Below are 18,223 nucleotides of genomic sequence, written 5' to 3' on the forward strand. Positions count from 1 at the left end.
GACCCAGGCTGGCCTAAAACTCGTAGAGATCCATTTGCCTCTGTTTTCCAAGTGCTGAGATTTAAAGGTGTACACCATCATGCCTAGTCAAAAGAACTGGAATTTTAAAAAATGTACAGATTATTATTGTGTGAGTGTGAATATACTGTGTGTGTGGGCCAGGATGGGGAAAACCAGGTCATAAAAGCAGTTATAGCAAAGCAAAACCAGAATCCAGCAGTGTCAGTCCAAATTCCCCCACTCAGTGCTGGCATCTTTGAGGCTGTAATCCTTTGGTCTCCAAGGGGCTTGGGAAGCCCTACCTCTCCAGTTTGCCATCCACACACAGCACCCAAAGCCACCTTAGGCCACCTCTGTCTGCAGCTCTCGTAGGTAGGTGGATGTTGTATGGTCCTGGGATCTCCATAGCAACTAGAGACTGACCTTCATCAGTAGGACCTCAGACCCTCACTTGTAGTACTCTGACCCTGCCACGAGATGGACACTTTGATGTTTAGCTTGAAGTGCCCCATGTCCAACTGTGACTTATAAAAGTGTAATAAGGAATCTCTGCTGTTGAAAGTCACTTAATTGGGTGAGATTGGTCTGCAGCACTATGGGGGTATTGCGTATTTCTCATTCTTAGTCTCCCTAGAGGGCTAATTAGGACACTGCTCAGCATATGGTACCTAATTGTTTTGTTTGTTTGTTTGTTTGTTTTGTTTTTTCCTTTTTAAAGATGTATCCGTATTTGTTGTGTGATGTATATATATGTCTGTCTGCCTGCATGAATGCCTGTGTACTATTGTGGAGTGTAATGAAGTATGCTTGCTGCCATCAGAATCTTCCACCTCTTTCACCCAAGACTGCTGCTCACCTTTGCCTGAAGCCCTTTCTGTTTGGGATGTGATTCTTCTCACTTTGCCTGATAGTTTAGCCAGCAGGGATGTGAAAAGAAATCCAGAGGAATAGGACACTTGCCAGCCAAGAGTTAAACCATTAGGCACCAGACAAAAGAACCCAGTGTGCCTTTAGGTTGTTTTTGCCTAATCATTCCGATAACACGCCACACCCCCTGCTTGTCTCCGCCTTCTTCCTCTTCTCAAGGCTCAGGCAGGTTAGCTGTGTAAGAACAAAATACCCTGGGATGTCCAGTCTGTCATCAGACTGATGAGCAAACAAAGCCACAGCCCCTAAGAGCTCCGGAGAGGTAGACATACAGTTTCTTTTTTCTCCAAACGTGGTTCCTTACTGCTTTATTAGATGGCTTGCTTCCTAGGCTGGGTTTTCAAAGTTGGTCCTGTGAACAGGTTGGTGCCTTGACTTGCTGGGTGTTTTCCTTTTGTGTTTGGCTATGTGGTGATTCTGTGAGGGGCTTGTTTAAAATACATCGGGCAGCTTCTTTGTCATATTGACCAGTTGAGAGGGAGTGCTGAGATCTAATTATGATTTAAAAAAAGATTTATTTGATTTTAATTATTTGTGTGGGTGTGTGTAAATGAGTGAAGGTTCCCTTGGAGGATCTTTGGAACTGGAGTTACAGGGAGTTGTAAGTTACTGGTGTGGGTACTGGGAACCAAACTCGGGTCTTTTGGAAGAGCATCAGGTGCCCTTAACCACTGAGGCCCCCCTCCCTCCCTCTCTCCCTCTCTCCTTTTTCTTTTTAATGATTTGTTTTAATCATTAATCCTTTTAATGATATGTGTGTATGTGTGTGTGTGTGTGTGTGTGTGTGTGTCTGTCTGTCTGTCTGTCTGTCTGTCTGCCTGCCTGTGAGAGAGAGGGAGAGAGACAGAGCAGAGAGAGGCAGAGAGATTCTGTAGCAGGGTCTGTGCTGGCCTGATGGCGGAAGCTGGACTTCTAGGTGGGCATAAGCCCTGGGCATGTGTGCTGGGAACCCAATCAGATCCTGGAAGAGAAAAGTGGTTTCTTTGTTCTGAAGTTTCCCTAACTGTTGCTGCTTTCACTTTCGCTGTCTAGTGTCAGGGGCAGAGCACGTGGACGAGGTTGCCTCTGCCCAAAGCATTTTAAGAAGAAAGATCCAGGGGAAAGGGTGATCAGATCAGAACAGCAGCAGAGCAGCCAAACACTCAGAAGCCAGCTATGATGAGTTAGACGAGCATGGCTCGCAGAAGCGTTGACTGAAGAGTGATTTACCCGTGTGTAAGTCCAGAACGAGCTATGGTGTGTGCTCATGGGAATGTCAGTGTCCAGGAGTCTAGGTTGTAGCCGGGCACGGTGACTCACACTTGTAACCCCGGTACCAGGGAGCCAGCGGCAGGAGGAGCATTGCATGTTTGAGGCCAGCCTAGGCTACATATCAAGTTCCAGGACAGCTAGAACTACGTGGAGTAGCTGTGTGGGTCTCATGTGTGAGTTCCTGAGGAGGTCAGAGGCCAGACTCCAGGAGCTGAGTTACAAGTGGTTGTTGTGAGTGAGCTAGTGTGGGTGCTGTGGGAAAACAGGGCATCTATGAAAGCAGTAGGTGCTCTTAACCACTGAGCCATTTCTCCAGCCCCCCTTTATAACTTTTTAAAGGCACAAAATACTTGATAATATTTTAATTCCAAGATAGCTAGTAGGCATAACCAATTAGATGAGTGTTTTTCTGTTAAGAAACCAACTATAAACTATGTATAAAACTATAATTCTTACATTTCGAAGCTGTCAACTTTGACATTTTGGTATTTATATCAAATTAATATGTTTGGCGTTGTATCTTGGTAAACAATTGGAACCCTGTTTCCTTGAGCAGGTATTACCTGGGGACTGTTGGCTAAGTGAATTGACCTAAAGTCACATGTCTTCAGAACTGAAAGTAAGACATATTGTCCAGAATCCCAGTGTGATTTCTGGGAAGCATGACACATTGGTGCAATTACATCATCTTTTAGACAGCAGTTATGTATTCAGTGGTCAGAGGAAAAGCAAATCCCGCCCCTCAGCCCTTACAGCCTGTGGCTCTGTGTCTGGGTAAAACCTAATAACAGACATTAGCAGTGGGAATTGTATGTGCTTCTTAATAGCGAGGCTTTGGTCTGAGGTGTTCTTGCCTTGGCTTGTTTACTGATCAATAACAATAGAAGCAGATTCTGCTGTGGGCTCTTATTTTATATCTAAGGCGGCTAGGCAAGTCAAGGTGCAACAGGTGGCCAAAGGTTGCTTAGCAGTGGTCTAGGCAGACCGAGCTGACAGTGGCTGAGTAGACAGACCCTCCGACTTGTCATAGTCAGAAGTGCTCTGGGATCCCCAGCTGGGAGGGTTTGAACTTTGAGCTTTGCCTTGGGGTACCAACACTAGGTGAATGCTGGGCACCTTCTGCTTTGTTAGTCTGGTGCCCTAAGGTCTTGGATGACTTCTGGACGTTATTTTTCACCCCCATTTTGTCAGTGTAATGTGACAGGGAATCCACTGTGTGCTACCACGAAGGTAGAGACCAGAGATCCCAAATAAACAAGGACGGAGAGGAGCTGAGCTGTTTGGACTTTATGTTCAGTGGGAGGCAGACTGTCGTGTTTATCAGATAAGGCTAAAAATAATTGTGATCAGATCTCCCAAGACAGATTATACAAAGGAAATGTATCTTGTTGGCTGGGCATAATGACACATGCCTTTATTTCTGGCAATTGGGAGGCAGAGGCAGGTGACTTTCTGAATTTGAGGCTAGCTTGGTCTACATATCTGAGTTCCAGGACAGCCAGCATTATACAGAGAGAACCGTTAACAACAACAACAACACTACATTGTATTTATTCGCGTTTGGAGGGCAGTATGAACACCACAGTGGAGCATACTACACGTGGAGGTCAGAACACAGTGATAGGAATCGGTTCTCTCCCAGAGACTGACCCTAGCTCAGCAGGATTGGAGACCAGTTTCCTTATTGTTGGTGACCATCTTATTGGCCCATATTGGGGATGAGGAAATTAGGTTAAGCTCCACTTGGTTAGTGAGCAGAGCCATCGTCCTAAGACTGCATAGTGACAATCTGTGACAGCTAGTGAGCAGAGCCATCGTCCTAGGACCGCACAGTGACAATCTGTTATAGGTGGTTAGACTTTTATGGATGAATTGGTGACCTTGAACAAGTCACTCTGAGCTTCAGCCTCCATCCGTAGACCAGGCATTTGTGAGAGGTGAGAGGCAGTGCACACAGAATACTCAGTGCCGAGCTGACCAGGAGTTACAAGTGGCAGCTGTCTTTATTCTTGTGAGTATTTTATGCTGGTTTTACAACATAATATATTAAAAAAACCTTGCTTTTTTTGAGACTTTAATTTTATGTGTATGAGTGTTTTGCCTGTGTTTATGCCTGTGCACTACAAACATACAATGCCTACGGATTCCAGAAGAGAGCATTGGATCCCTTCTAACTGGAGTTCCAGGTAGTAGTGAGCTACTGGGTGAGTGCTGGGATTAAACTCTGGTCTTCTGGAACATCAAGTGTTCTTAACAACTGAGCCATCTCTCCAGCCAAGATGTAATTTCATTTTTAACTTATAAAAGTAATATTGGCTTTTAAAGTTTGATAATCCCGAGGGTATAATTCCCTGGTTTACATTGGCATACATCCTTCTCTGTGTATACATTTTCATCTTTGCATATATAAGGATCTAAGTATGTATCGTGTTATGAGCCTCCTCCCACAACTGAGTCTTTCCCCTTCCCCTCTCTGGATAGTGTAACCTGTGACAGCAACCGAGCAGTGAGGGAGACATTTATTCTTGCTAAGAATAGTAGAAGAGGCTTAAAACATCCGTCTTTCCACCTTTGGTGGGTGGCGAGCGGAGGAACCAGCCAGCAAAAAGGAGGGATGTTATTCCTGGGGGCGGGTGGAGAGTCTCTGCTACTGTAGGATGCTCATCCTTCTTTTGTCTCGTTCATGGTTATTTTTTATTTTTATGTTTTTGTATGTTTTTGCTTTTTTTTTTGTTTCAGTTGTCAACTATCATAGCCCTATGTGTGTGTGTCATTTCGTACTCTCTGGGTTATAAAGAAATGAGAGAGCTGGGCTGTGGTGTCACGTGCCTTTAATCTCAGCATTTGGCAAATAGTGAAGTCAGCCGTGGGGGGGGGGGAGGAGAGAGAGAGTGAGATAGAGATAGATAGATCCAGGACAGCCAGGGCTGCATGGACAGCACCATGCAGTGCGCAGTGAGGTGCAGTTAGCTAGTATCCAGAATGCCGACCTGAGTGTCCTTATGTCAGAGAACTACACTTCAAATGCGTGGGTGTGGCTGCACTTTCCATTTCTGCATCATGAATGTCCCCATGGCTCAGCATTTAAACAGTTGCCTCTTTCTTTTAAACTACAGGGTTTGCCATAAATGTGTTGTATTTAACAGGCATCTCCTTACCAGTGGGCATTTCAGTTCTCTCGGCTTTGTAGGTTACAAGAATGGATGCCTGTGGGTGTGGCTCAATGGTGGAGACGGACCAACAAAGGGACCGCATCCACTCTGTAACACATTTCCCTGGAGATGCTTTGCACTGATCCTGGGTCTAGAATACCTACTCAGAACCCCAACAACAGGCCTCATCTGGGGAAGCCTTGGTCTGCCCCATGAGGGAATTACTATGTAGCCACTATTAGGACAGCTATAGCTGTGGGTTTGCAGGGTGTTTGTTGAGGGGGGTGGGTGGGAATCAGAGCCTGGCTGAGGCAGAGCTCATGGGGTGGGAGTGTGGATGCTTGTTGGCCTCAGTGATTGTTCTGGAGACAGGGGACAGGTTAGGAGAAGAGGAAAGGAGGTCAGACCAGGAAGGAGACCATAGCAAGGTGGTTCCGGGACAGCTTCAGCTAGGCCAGACCTCAGGGGGTGAGGGTGTTGTAGATAACAGACCAAGCATGCAATGGGTCAGGTTCGTGGTTTTCAGATAGCATTTATTGAGATAAGTTTCATAAAGGTTTTTTGTTTTTTGTTTTTTGTTTTGGTTTTTTGAGACAGGGTTTCTCTGTGTAGCCCTGGCTGCCCTGGAACTCACTCTGTAGACCAGGCTGGCCTCGAACTCAGAAATCCACCTGCCTCTGCCTCCCAAGTGCTGGGATTAAAGGCGTGCGCCACCACGCTCGGATGGTTTCATAAAGTTTTATCCATTCAAAGTATACAATTCAGTGGTCTTTAGTATAGTCACAGTCATGGGTGGTGGCTGTTGACATAGTCAATTTTAGAATAATTTCATTAACTTAAAAAAAAATCAACCTCTGTACCTGTAAGTTGTCACTTCCCTGTTGGGGGGGGGGGTTCCTCACTCTCTCTGCCAGCTCTAAGCTCCCGACGTACATTACATCCTGTCTCTGTGGATACTTCTGTCCTGGACTTCCTCATGAATGGGAGAGTCACTCATATGTGGACTTCTGGGACCAGCTTCCTTCACTCAGTATGGTGCTGTCAAGGACTATCTAATTGATAGGGTGTGTCAGAACCGCGTGTGGACATACCAGGTTTGGTTATTGGTTTATCTACTGATGGAATTTGGGACTGGTTTCCTTTTGGCCGTGGGAGTGATGTGCTCACAGGTAGGTTTGTATGGTGGTGTTTTCCTTACTCTTGGACGTGTACCTGGGAGCAGATCTGAGTCAAGAGGTAACTCTGTGGTTGCTTAAACACTGCCAGAGTTGCTGTGCCAGCTTTCACATCCACCAAAGGCCTCGGTGTCTCTGCATTTTGTCAACATTTGTTATCTAGCCTTTTGCTTCTAACCTCCAGCCTCATGGGAAACGTGGTCCTGTTTTGGTCTTTTTCTTTCCCTGATGTGGTGGTGTTGAGAGCCACTGCTCCTGGGCTTCCTGACTGACAGTCCGCACAGCTTCCTTACAGAAATCCCTGTTGGGGATCCCTTGGCTCTTTGAATTGGGTTGTAAGAGTTCCTTATATAACATGTAATCAAGTCTCTTATTAAATGTCTACCTAGGGCCTTGTACTGGGTGAGCATTATAGAACTCGGCTCTGTTTTGGTTTTAGGAGCCTTCTCTTTGCTCTTGATAGATGACGGAGAAGCTCTGTGGTCATGTGGTGGCTGTGAGGGTTTGACAACTTCCAGCCTTTCCGTCTTGGTTTAGAGATAGGATCTCCTTGGTAGGTGCCCTAGATTGGTCTTGAACCTGGTCTCCTTCTGTCTCAATCCTCAGTAGCTGGGATCACAGACCTCTTCGTGAGATTAGGTTTAATTAATTTTTGTTGTTTCTGTTGTTGCTACCTTTATCTGAAAATCATTTACTAAGTCTGAGGGCATGGGAGTTTGGTCCTTTTACTTTATTCCTGTTTTAACTAGGAGGGCTCTAAGTTAAGCACACTGGGATGAAACCCAGGTCTTATGCTTGCTGGGCAAGCGCTCTACCACTCAACTACATCCCTAGACTTTTGGGGTTAATTTTAATACACGATAAAAGGGGACATTCTCTTGCATTGATCTTGGCATTATATGTTGAAAATTCTTCTTTCCACAGAGTGATTTTGACACCCTCTTGCTTCCTATTGCTGTGATAAAACACCATCATGAAGGGAAGTCAGGAGGCAGGAACTGATACAGAGGTCATGGAGGGATGCTGCTTACTGGCTTGCTCCCATGGCTCACTCAACCGGCTTTCTTAGAGAACTCGGAAACCTCTGCTGAGAGTACCATCCACAGCACTGGGCCCTTCCACATCAACCAAGAAACTGCTCTACAGCCTTGCCTATAGGCTAATCTGTTAGAGGCGTTTTCTCACTTGAAGTTCTTTCTTCTCTGGCTTGTGTCAAATTGAAAAGAACTAACCAGTATACTGTCAACGATCATCTGACCACAGAAGCATGGCTTACTTTGGGACTTTACATTCTACTTACTTGATCAGTATACTGGCTTCCTTTGCCTCTTCCTTTGCCCCCTCTTCTTGTGCCCCCTCTTCCTGTGCCCCCCATTTTGTGCCTTATAGTACTGCAGCTTTGGAGTTGGTTTGGAAATCAGGAAGTAGAAGCCCTTCTTCCTGCTTCCTTTTCGGGATTGTTTTAACTATACTAGGTCTCTTGTCAGCAAATAAAAAGTATATATCTGAATATAAATGTGGGGTAATCCAGGCTGGCCTGGAACCCATTATGTAGCTGAGACTGGCCTCAGGCTTATGACGGTCCTCCTGTCTCAGACACTTAAATGCTAGGGTGACCGATGTGAGCTACGACACTCAGTTCAGAAAGTCATTTGAAGAAAGATGTCACCTGGGCTAGTGAGTGCCCATCTGCAGGGAGCAGCCTTTCATCCTAATGTTTTCTGAGCCATGATCAACATAGGATGTTTTCTCCTTAGTTAGATTTCCTTTAATTTTGTTTTTGTGGGGGCAAGGAAGGGCTGTTGTGACTGTGTCACGTAGCCAAGGCTGACCTTGAACTCCTGATCCTATGTCTTCTGAGTGCTGGATTTCTTTAACAGTGTTTTGTCTGTTAGTTCTGAGAGTATTTTTTTGTCGTTTTAAATTTTAATTCAATTTTACTTTATTGAGTCTCATGCAATTCATGCTTGCATGGGGTTTGCTGTTAAGTTCCTGATCCCACACCCACCCTCTACCTCCCTAAGCTTGAGTGTGTGTGCCTCCACTCCACACCAGGTGAGACCCTTTCTTAAAAAAAGAAAAAAAAATCCTTTGGCAAGGATCAGAGAGAACTCCAGATACCCTGCTGTCAGTCAGTTTCCCCTCTTTTTATTTACTTGCTTATTTTTGAGGCAGGGCCATACTTAGTAGCCCAGGTTAGCTTGGATGGGGCAGCATCTGTCTGCCTCAGCCTCCTGAAGAATAGCGGGATTACAGCCATGCACTACCATGCCTGCATTTACCAGCTGTTCTAAACAGAAATAAGCAAGAGGGAATCAAATAGATCCTGAGCGAAGGGAGCCATGTAGCATAAAGTTCACTGAGAAGGTGGGAGGGGTACTTGCTAGGAGGCAAGGGCTATTTCTGCTCGAGGACATCACCGCCCATAAGGACATCCTCATTACCGGCAGGGGGTGGCCACCAGAGTGAGTGCCTGGCCTGCCTCTGCTGTTCCTGTAAGTTCTGTCACCTTTCCCCCTCACGGTGGTTAGTGGTGGTTAGTGGTTCGTGGTTCGATCCCCTCACTGTACTGCAATGGCATCTTTTCTAGCGTGAGGATGAAAGTCCCCAGTGTGTTCGCCGGTTCCAAGCAGAACATTGTCAAAATAGTTGTGAAGTTCATTTTTTTCTTGTCTGCTAATTTTAAACCCTAAATTTGGTCACGTTTCGCACCACAAGTTTAACTTCTAACACATGTTGTAGAGATTTGAACGTTAGTGCTTGGTTGATTTTTTCCATACAAATAGCCTCTGAAAGTCTGTGATGGTTTGACTAGAAATGGCTTATAGGCTCATATACTTGGATGTTTGGGGTTCCAAGTCAAGAGGGCTGTTTAGGAAAGATCAGGAGGTGTAACCTTGTTGGAGGAGCTGTCATTGGGGGTGAGCTTTGAGGTTTCAAAAACCCACACCACTTCATGTACGCAGTAACAGCTGCTCAGAGACATGCCTGCCTGTCGATACCGATACCGTTTACCTTGATGACCTAGGACTAACTCTCAAATTGTAAGCAAGCCCCCAGGTAGTGCCTGTTAGCTTTATCTCTCCCTCCCTCCCCCTCTTCCCCTCCTTACCCCTCCTCTCATCCCTCCTCCCCTCCCTCCCTCTCTTCCTCCTTTCTTCCGTTCTTTCATTCTTTCCTTCTTTCAACAGGGTTTCTCCATGTAGCCTTGGCTGTAGACCAGGCTGGCCCCAGACTCAGAGATCCGCCTGGGATTAAAGGCTTATGGCATCACGTCTCTCTAGTGTTTCTTTACACACTGCCTTGGCCATGTGGTGACTGCTCATAGCAATGGAACAGTGACTCAGACCAAATTGTGGCGTGCTAGCTCAATGCATGCAGGTCCCTGCATCAGACCCAGCAGCAGCACACACAGGCGCCGGCTCTGTGACAGGCATTGTTCAGCCCCATACCTTTTTCTCCACATCTTTTTACTGTTAACCCCTGAGCCGTTTATCTGGGATGTCCTTATCTCTCCCATTTCCGGTAACCGCTTTCCTGGCTTATTTCCCTAAGTGCTTCCAAGCAGTGCTCCAGGGTTTCCTGGTTCAAATGCAGGCAGAGAGCTACCATTATCTAACCAAGGTGGTACCTGAGGAACGTAACCTGTGGGTTGGCTTCTCTGGAGTCCAACAAATCCATGGTGTCGCAACTCATGCTTAGGGAGGGTCACAAAAGTAGGGTAAAGGTACTGTAGCCCTGGACAGGATCCTGTCCTCTGAGAGCCCTGGGGGCCCTGGGAATGTGTGGGAGGGTGCTTGCCCTGCCCAGGGTGGAGCAGGTAAGAAAACTGCTCCCCAGAAAACGGTGAAATATCTATTGTCCTTGAGAATATGAGCATAAGAAGGCAGCAGTCACTTCTTTAAATTAGAAAAATAGCTGAGGGGGCTGGAGAGATGGCTCAGTGGTTAAGAGCACTGAGTGCTCTTCCGAAGGTCCTGAGTTCAAATCCCAGCAATCACATGGTGATTCACAACCATCTGTAATGAGATCTGGTGTGTCTGAAGACAGCTACAGTGTACTTAGATATAGTAATCTTAAAAAAAAAAAAAAAAAAAAAGGAAAAATAGCCGAGTGTCTTATGAGGAAGCGGAGAACAGAAGAGTGAAGCTAACTTAGTTCCTGTGAGTGTTTGGGTGGTGTGTGTGTGTGTGTGTGTGTGTGTGTCGGTTATCTATCTGGTTACTTGGAGGAGCAGGTTCTCCCACTGCTTGGATGCAGGGGGTTGAATTTAGGTTGTTGTGCTTGGCAGTGAGCACCTCTGTCTGTTAAGCCACCTTTCTCGTCCCTGTATTTCTTTTTTTAATTTTAAAGATTTATTTTATATGTATGCGTGTTTTTTCTATATGTATGTATGTGCATACCTGGCACACAGGCCAGAAGACGTCACTGGATCCCTGGAGCTGGAGTTAGAGATGGTTGTGAGCCTTCATGTGGCTGCAGAGAATCTCGCATCACTGAGCCATTTTTCCAGCGAGGAAGAGTCTCACTGTGTATTCCTAATTGGCCTGGGATGCTGGAGTGTGCTGTGTAGACCAGGCTGGCCTCAAACGCAGAAATCCGCCTGCTTCTGCCTCCTTAGTGCTGGGATTAAAGGCGTGCGCCACCATGCGCCTGGGTGAATTTCTTGTTTGTTTGTCATTTTGAGACAGGGTCTCACATTGTAACCTGGGCTGGCCTGTAGCTTGCCTGCCTCAGCTTCCCCAGTGCTAGGATGTGTCATTCAATGCAAACCACAGTGGGCATGTCTGTTGGTATGCATGGTGCATGTACTCTGTACAAACAGCACTGAGCTGTTTAGGTTGCTTTCTGAGGTCATTTTAGTGAGTTAAAGATATAAACAATTTACAAGTACTTGCGAAATATAAGGTTGAATTGCCTTTTGTAGAATTTTTACTCGTGATCCTCCTGCCTCAGACTTCTAGGCGCTGGGATAACCACACCAAACTTGGGCCTCATTCTTTTTCAAGGCATTGACATAGCTCATATTCCTATTGATAGTATTTAATTTTTATTCCTAATGATCCTTGTCAGTAGTGGATGTATCATCAAATCTTTACTTTTAACAATCTACTTTTACATTTGTGGATATTTGCCTGCACGGATGTCTTTGCACCGTATGTGTGCCTTGGTGCCTGAAGAGACCAGAAGAAGGTGTCAGGTCTCATGGAACTGGTGTTACAGGAGGTCGTGAGCCACCATGTGGGTGCTGGGAATCAAACTTGGGTCCCCTGGAAGAGCAGCCAGTGCTCTTAACCATGGACCTGTCTGTCTCTCCAGCCCCACTTCTTTAAATTTAAAGGGGTAGCTGTGTTACCTGGCCTCTGCACTTCTGTCAATACGAAGCTTTAAGCATTTAAATCTACTTTAGACTTTTTAAAAATTGCAAACTCTTGACTGTGATAAGAAACAATGTAACATGAAACTTGCCATCTTACCCATCTGATGCACACACAGCTCAGTTGTGTGGTGTTGTGCACTCGTAGTGTGTGGCACACTCCTCAGCCTCTTTTCTCTCTGGCAGAACAGAAACTCTGTCTATTGAGCAAGGGTGTGTACCATTTCCTCCTTGCCCTACCCTGCCTTTTTCCTGAGTGAACCTGATTGGGTTAAAAGCCTCCCTGGAGGGGGCTGGCTATAGCTCAGCTTGTAAAGTCTTGCTATGCACACCGGAGGACCTGAGTTTGGATACCCACCGCCCATGTAAGAAGTCCGTGGTGCTGCCGTGTGTTTGTATCTCCAAGGCAGAGTGGGAACAAAGGTAAGGGGCTCCTTGGAGATATTCTAGCCAGTTGGTGAGCACAAAGTCTGTCTCTATAAAGATGACAGAGGAACGGAAGAAAACACTTGACATCAACCTCTGGCCTCTCCTTTCACACACACATACATATGTGCTCACATCACACATACACATACACACACACACACACACACACACACACACACATCCCACTACCGCATATAAGTGGAGTCATGAAGGCCTTGTCTTTTGTAACCAAGTTTTTCGATTACCCTAATACCTGTAAAGTTCATCTGTGTGGCAGCCTGTGCTTATCGCGTCCATTTAAGGCAGGACACTGTTGTGTGCATATTCTACATCTTGTTTATTGACATCTATGGACATTTGAATCACTTCTCCATCTTAGCCCTGTGAATAATTCTGCTATGAACATGTGTACTGTGATAGTTTGTATATACTTGGCCTAGGGAGTGGCACTATTTGGAAGTGTGGCCTTGTAGGAGAAGGAAGTGTGTTATGTGGGCATAGGCTTTAAGGTCCTCATTGTTGCTGCCTGTAAGCCAGTCTTCTCATAGCTGCCTTTGGAACAAGATGTAGAATTTTCAGCTGCACGCTGCCATGCTCCTGCCTTGGTGATAATGGATTGAACCTCTGAACCTGTAAGCCATCCCCAATTAAATGTTGTCCTTATAAGAATTGCCATGGTCATGGTCTCTCTTCACAGCAGTAAAACCTTAACTAAGATATGCATGAATATCTCTTTGAGATCCTACTTTAACTTCTTAAAAAAATACATACCAAGGATCTGGAGGGATGGGTCAGCGGTTAAGAGCCGCTGGCTGCTCTTCAGTAAATAGACCTGGGTTTGAGCCTCAGCGCCCATGATGTGGATCACAAACTCCAGTTCCATGGGATCTAACACCTTCTTCTGATGTCTGTGGGCAGTTGGCAGGCATGCAGGACACAGACATACATGAGGGTGGAACACTAATATGCATAAAACAAAATAATAGAAAATAAAATATATACTCAGAAGTGGAATTACTATGTGTGGGACTTATATTTTCAAAAATGTCATCATTATCATCATCCTCATCATCCTCATCATCCTCATCCTCATCCTCATCCTCATCCTCATCCTCATCATCACCATATGGTCTTTCTGTGCCCGCCCTAGCTCTGAGTAATGACACAGAGACTTATTATTAAACACTAGATGAGGGATGGGGCATACATGCCTAGCGTGTGTAGGAGCCTGAGTTCGATTCCTTGTACCACACACTCAGCTATGACCAGATGTTAACTCCGATGAGCTGACATGATGCATTGGCAGATACAGTTGAAGGGCTGAAGGAAGAAACTTGCTGCAGGAGGTAGGGACAAGGAGGAAGTGGATTGACTGCTTCCTTGTTGAGTTAGAACAGGATGACTCATTGGTCTCAGTTTTAAAGCTCACCAATTGCTTGGCCTGGGATAGGGGACTGCATTCTGGTTTGATCAGTCGGTTGAGCCCAGTATGAGAACTCAGGCCAAATCAAAGACTTTGTGTAAATTTTATTTAAGTACCTTTTTGGTTTTAGTTTTATGTGTTGCTTGTTGAAACCCTCATTCACCTTTTTTTACAGAAATATTTGTTGGTATACACTTGCAGGGGCATTTCATGAATTGATCTGTTCATCATTCGTCATGTTATAAATAATTTCTGTTATTTGACTTGCCGATTTAAAGTTTTTGTAAACTTATTTTTTTTTAAAGATTTATTTATTTATTTTAGTTATATGAGTACACCACTGCTCTCTACAGACACACCAGAAGAGGGCATCAGATCCCATTACAGATGGTTGTGAGCCACCATGTGGTTGCTGGGAATTGAACTCAGGACCTCTGGAAGAGCAGTTGGTGCTCCTAACTGCTGAGCTGTCTTTCCTGGTCTTTTGTCTTTTTTTTTCCCTGTGACAAACCACAGGTTTAAATTCTCATAGGCGTATATTAATTGCTGGTTTCCCAGCCTTTGTACTGACTTTGTATTTTTGTCGGCTGGCATGCACTAACCTTGCTCCAAGCACCTGCGGCCTGTGTGAGGGAGCATTGCTCAGGAGGCCTGGCTGTGCTGGCCTTTCCCAGCACAGTGGTCACCATAGTGGTCACAGCTGCATGACTAGCGGTTCCCCTGCTGGGCAATGAGTGCTCTGGTCAGGTGCAGGTGGACACCTCGGCTTTCCTTCCTGTGTGCTCTCTGGAGGAAATGCCTCTCAGGAGCTGGGTGTCAGGGCAAGGAGTTGGTTTTCATCTTGAGGGGTGTAAATTTCTGAGGACTGGGAACCAGCACAGCTCTCAGATGCCTTGGAAACAGCTACCCTCCCACCCTCCCTCCCTCCCTCCCTCCCTCCCTCCCTCCCTCCAGTCCTTTCTTTTCTTTCTTTCTCTTTTCTTTTTCTTTTTCTTTTCCTTTTTGTTTCTTGAGATGGGGTTCTCTGTATAGCCCTGACTGGCCTGGAACTTGCTTTGTAGACCAAACAAACTCAGAACTCAGAAATCCCTTGCCTCTGCCTCCCTAGTGCTAGGATTGAAGGTGTGCACCACTCAGCCCAGCTCTTTTTTCATTTCTTCCATACTTTTGAGACCGACACAGGATGCTTAGTCATCCTGTCACATGGGTCCTGTCCCACAAGGCCCTTTCTGCTGCCTGGTGTTCTTTTTCCCCCCTGGATACTAAGATTCATGCCTGTAACTTCTCTCTTTCTCTCTCTCTCTCCCTCTCCCCCTCCCCCTCCCCTCCCCCTCCCTTCCTTTTCTTTTCTTTTTTTTTTTATTATAAAGTAGCTGTATCGCTCAGTTTTCTATCATTGCTGACAACCTTAGAGGCAGGTGGAATTGATTTTGGTCCATGCTTTCAGGGGTGTAGGTCAGTGATTGGCTATCTTGTTACTCGTAGGGCATGGGACAACAAATCACAGCTGAATGTGCAGAAAGAGGAAAGACTGGGGCCCCAGTGACTTCAAGGAAATGTCTCCAATGATTGTTTCCTTAAACCAATCTCCATCTCCTAAAGATCCGATTAACACGGACGGGGAGCTGGGCCTTGAACGCACGGGCAGCTATTTAAGAGTTAGACTATAACAGTGACCTTTCTGCAGGCAGAATTATAATGAGAAATGAGACATTTGACTGATTCCTCCCCTACCTACAGTTGTCTCCTGGGAGTGTCTTCAGTATTAAGGGGGCAGTGTGGTTGAGGACTAGGATGATGTATACTGGAGGAGGCGGTGTCAAGGCACCATGGTAAGACAGAATGGAGAATACTAGAAACGTCTGTGGGTGCCCTTCTGTTCCCAGGTGTGGGCATCCGCTCTTGAGACCTGGCCCCACATTCATAGGGGAGAGGTGGACAAGGTGGACAAGGGTCTGTTGGGGACAATTTTCATTCCTAGTCTTCCTTCCGTCTCCCACTGTGCTCCCCCCACATCAGGGGATCTGCCTGTTTCTGCCTCCCCAGAGCTGGAATTGCAAACCCATGCTACCGTGCCTGCCTTTGTGTACAGGTGCTGGGGGGTCAAACTGAGGGCCTCAGGCTTCTAGAGCAAGCACTTTCCTGACTAAGCTAACACCCATATGTCTCTTAATCCGCCAATAAAAGAGATAAAAACATGTTTCCTTAACAATAAAACCCATTACTTTCTCCCTGTGTCTTAGGAAGGCCCTGGCCACTCCGAGGTTAGGGATGAACCCACCCTTTGTTCCCTTGTGGGTGGGTAGAGCTGGGCCTGGGATGACGGCCTCACCTCTGACCTATTTACCTCTGCTGTCCTGCCCTGAAGCCAGAGCCTGCACTGGAGCAGGGACACAGACAGGCTTGAGTTGAAATGACACTTGCGGTCTTTCCTTTGTTTCAAGACCGTGGGCAAGTGTAATTCCCCAGCTACATGTAGTGAGCATGTCAGGTCGTCCTCACAGGATGGGAGTACACATAAAGCCCCACAGTTCTGCTCTGTTGGAGAGATGCAGTAGAACAGGGAGCTAGAACAACAGAACGTGTGTGTGTGTGTGTGTGTGTGTGTGTGTGTGTGTGTGTGAATATAAATTATATAATAACCACTTGTAAATACACAAATTATTTATTGAGATTCAGTTGCTCATAGACAATGTATAACCAGTCTCCAGCGTTCTTTAACTTGTCAACTGAAACTGCCATTGAACAATACCCTCCAAGCTGCACCCCCTCCCAAAGAACCCCACCATTTTGCATCTGACTGTGACAACTGTAGGTTTCTCCTGCATCTTTGTGTTTTGGTGATGGTCCTTTCCCCCTTGGCATAATGGCCTCCAGGTTCACCTGTGGTGTGTGTCCCTCCAGTCTTGTTACACTGTTCGTTCTTTCATATCATTCCCATGTTGCAATTGTGTAGCAATCTCATGAGCTGAGTCTGCTTTGCACTCTGCTCGTCTGGGTCAGCCCATGGTCTCTTATTGTTGAATGAGTGTTTGGACAAATGTTGGAGTCCCCACATTCCCAGTTTTACCCCAGGTAATAGTTCTGGTTCACCCCACATAGATCCCTTCAACTTGCATTACTACATGTGTGGTCCTTCAAACCAGAGAAATGCATTCTTAGACAATTCTGGAGACCAGAAGTTCAAAGCCGAGGTCTGAGCAGGATGCTCCCCTAGAAGTTTAGGAGGGGATCCTTCCTTGCCTCCTCCCTCTGGGTCTCACACTGTAGTCCAGGCTGGCCTAGAACTCGTGATAATCCTAGTGTTTCATGAGCCACCACGCCTGGCCCTCTTCTTTCTCTTATGAGGATACTTGTCACTAGGTATGGTGGCAGACAATTTTAAATCCAGGACTTAGATAGTAGAGGCAGGAGGACCAGAACCAGCTAAAGGTGAATTCAAGGACCACGTGGGATATATGACACCCATCTCCTAACTTGTCATTAGATGTAGGACTCACTTTAGTAAGCTAGAATGACTGTATCTGTGTACTCTTAACTGCATTTCCAAATAAAGCCAGCTTCATAGGACCTGGCGGTTGGGGTAGCAGTGCCTTTCAGGCAGCTGCACTTTAACTCCATCCTCTGAGGTCTGTCTGCCTTGACCAAATATCACTCCTTTAAATCACCTGTCGCTTTTACAGGGCTGGAGGGAGGGGACCCAGAAGTTGTAAATGAAAGATTCAGTTCCACAAATTGAAGAGTCTGGGGTCTGGGGGACTCCAGAGTGGAAGTTTGATGTCACGAGTATTGATACCTTATTTTTCAGGTTGATTGTGTCCTGAGCTGAAGATGTTCCCAGAACAGCAGAAAGAGGTAAGATGTTACCCATTCATTTAGGGAAAGTCTGGGTTGAAAATCTGAAAATAAATAACAACCCACAGATTTCGGGTCATCACAGACTAGTCCAAGAAGTTACTAGAAACGGGTGGCATCTCAGAAGAGGGCTGAAGGAAGACCAGTCACTCCCTGTCCCCTCTGTAGACATCCCATGCCATCCCCTTTCTAGTTCTGAGACTAAGCTCTAGCACCCTCTGCTTCTCACCCATCACCTCCAGCACTGACTCCCAGACCCAGAGTCCTCCCAGGTTCTGCCTCCCACCCATCACCTGAGCATCTCTTCCATGCTGCTTGCTTGGTTTTCTGCTCTGTGGATTCATCCCTGGAGACTCTCAGCTTTGAGTAGCGACCCAGGAAAGTCAGCCAGCCAGCTGTTTCTTTCAGTCTGTTTGTTGTCTTTTAGAGTTCTGTTCTGTTGTTTTGATTTTGTTTATTTGTTTCCCACACAACTCAACAAGACTGTCTTTTCTTTTTCATTTTAAAATAACTCCTGTGTTGGTAATAGGGCAATAGTATTCTTCCTTCCTTCCTTCCTTCCTTCCTTCCTTCCTTCCTTCCTTCCTTCCTTCCTTCCTTCCTTCCTTCCTCCCTCCCTCCCTCCCTCTCTCTC

General features: G+C 46.0%; 1 protein-coding gene across 7 annotated transcripts in view; it reads left to right on the top strand.

The window, feature by feature from the left end:
• Nucleotides 1-18,223, top strand: part of Snx10 (sorting nexin 10) — a 60,910-nt gene that overhangs the window by 16,395 nt on the left and 26,292 nt on the right. For 3 of the 7 annotated variants that reach the window (XM_021190384.1, XM_029535499.1, XM_029535498.1), the window contains exon 2: nt 17,543-17,589. In XM_021190384.1, the coding sequence (XP_021046043.1) occupies nt 17,566-17,589 (24 nt within the window). In that variant the 5' untranslated portion in view covers nt 17,543-17,565. Of the gene's footprint in view, nt 1-1,068; nt 1,290-1,984; nt 2,143-12,286; nt 12,306-17,542; nt 17,590-18,223 lie in introns of those variants that run through there. The other 4 variants (XM_021190385.1, XM_021190386.1, XM_029535497.1 and 1 more) reach the window with 4 other exon arrangements.

The sequence above is a fragment of the Mus pahari genome, chromosome 2 (assembly GCF_900095145.1).
Source record: "Mus pahari chromosome 2, PAHARI_EIJ_v1.1, whole genome shotgun sequence".
NCBI classification, from domain to species: Eukaryota; Metazoa; Chordata; class Mammalia; order Rodentia; family Muridae; genus Mus; species Mus pahari.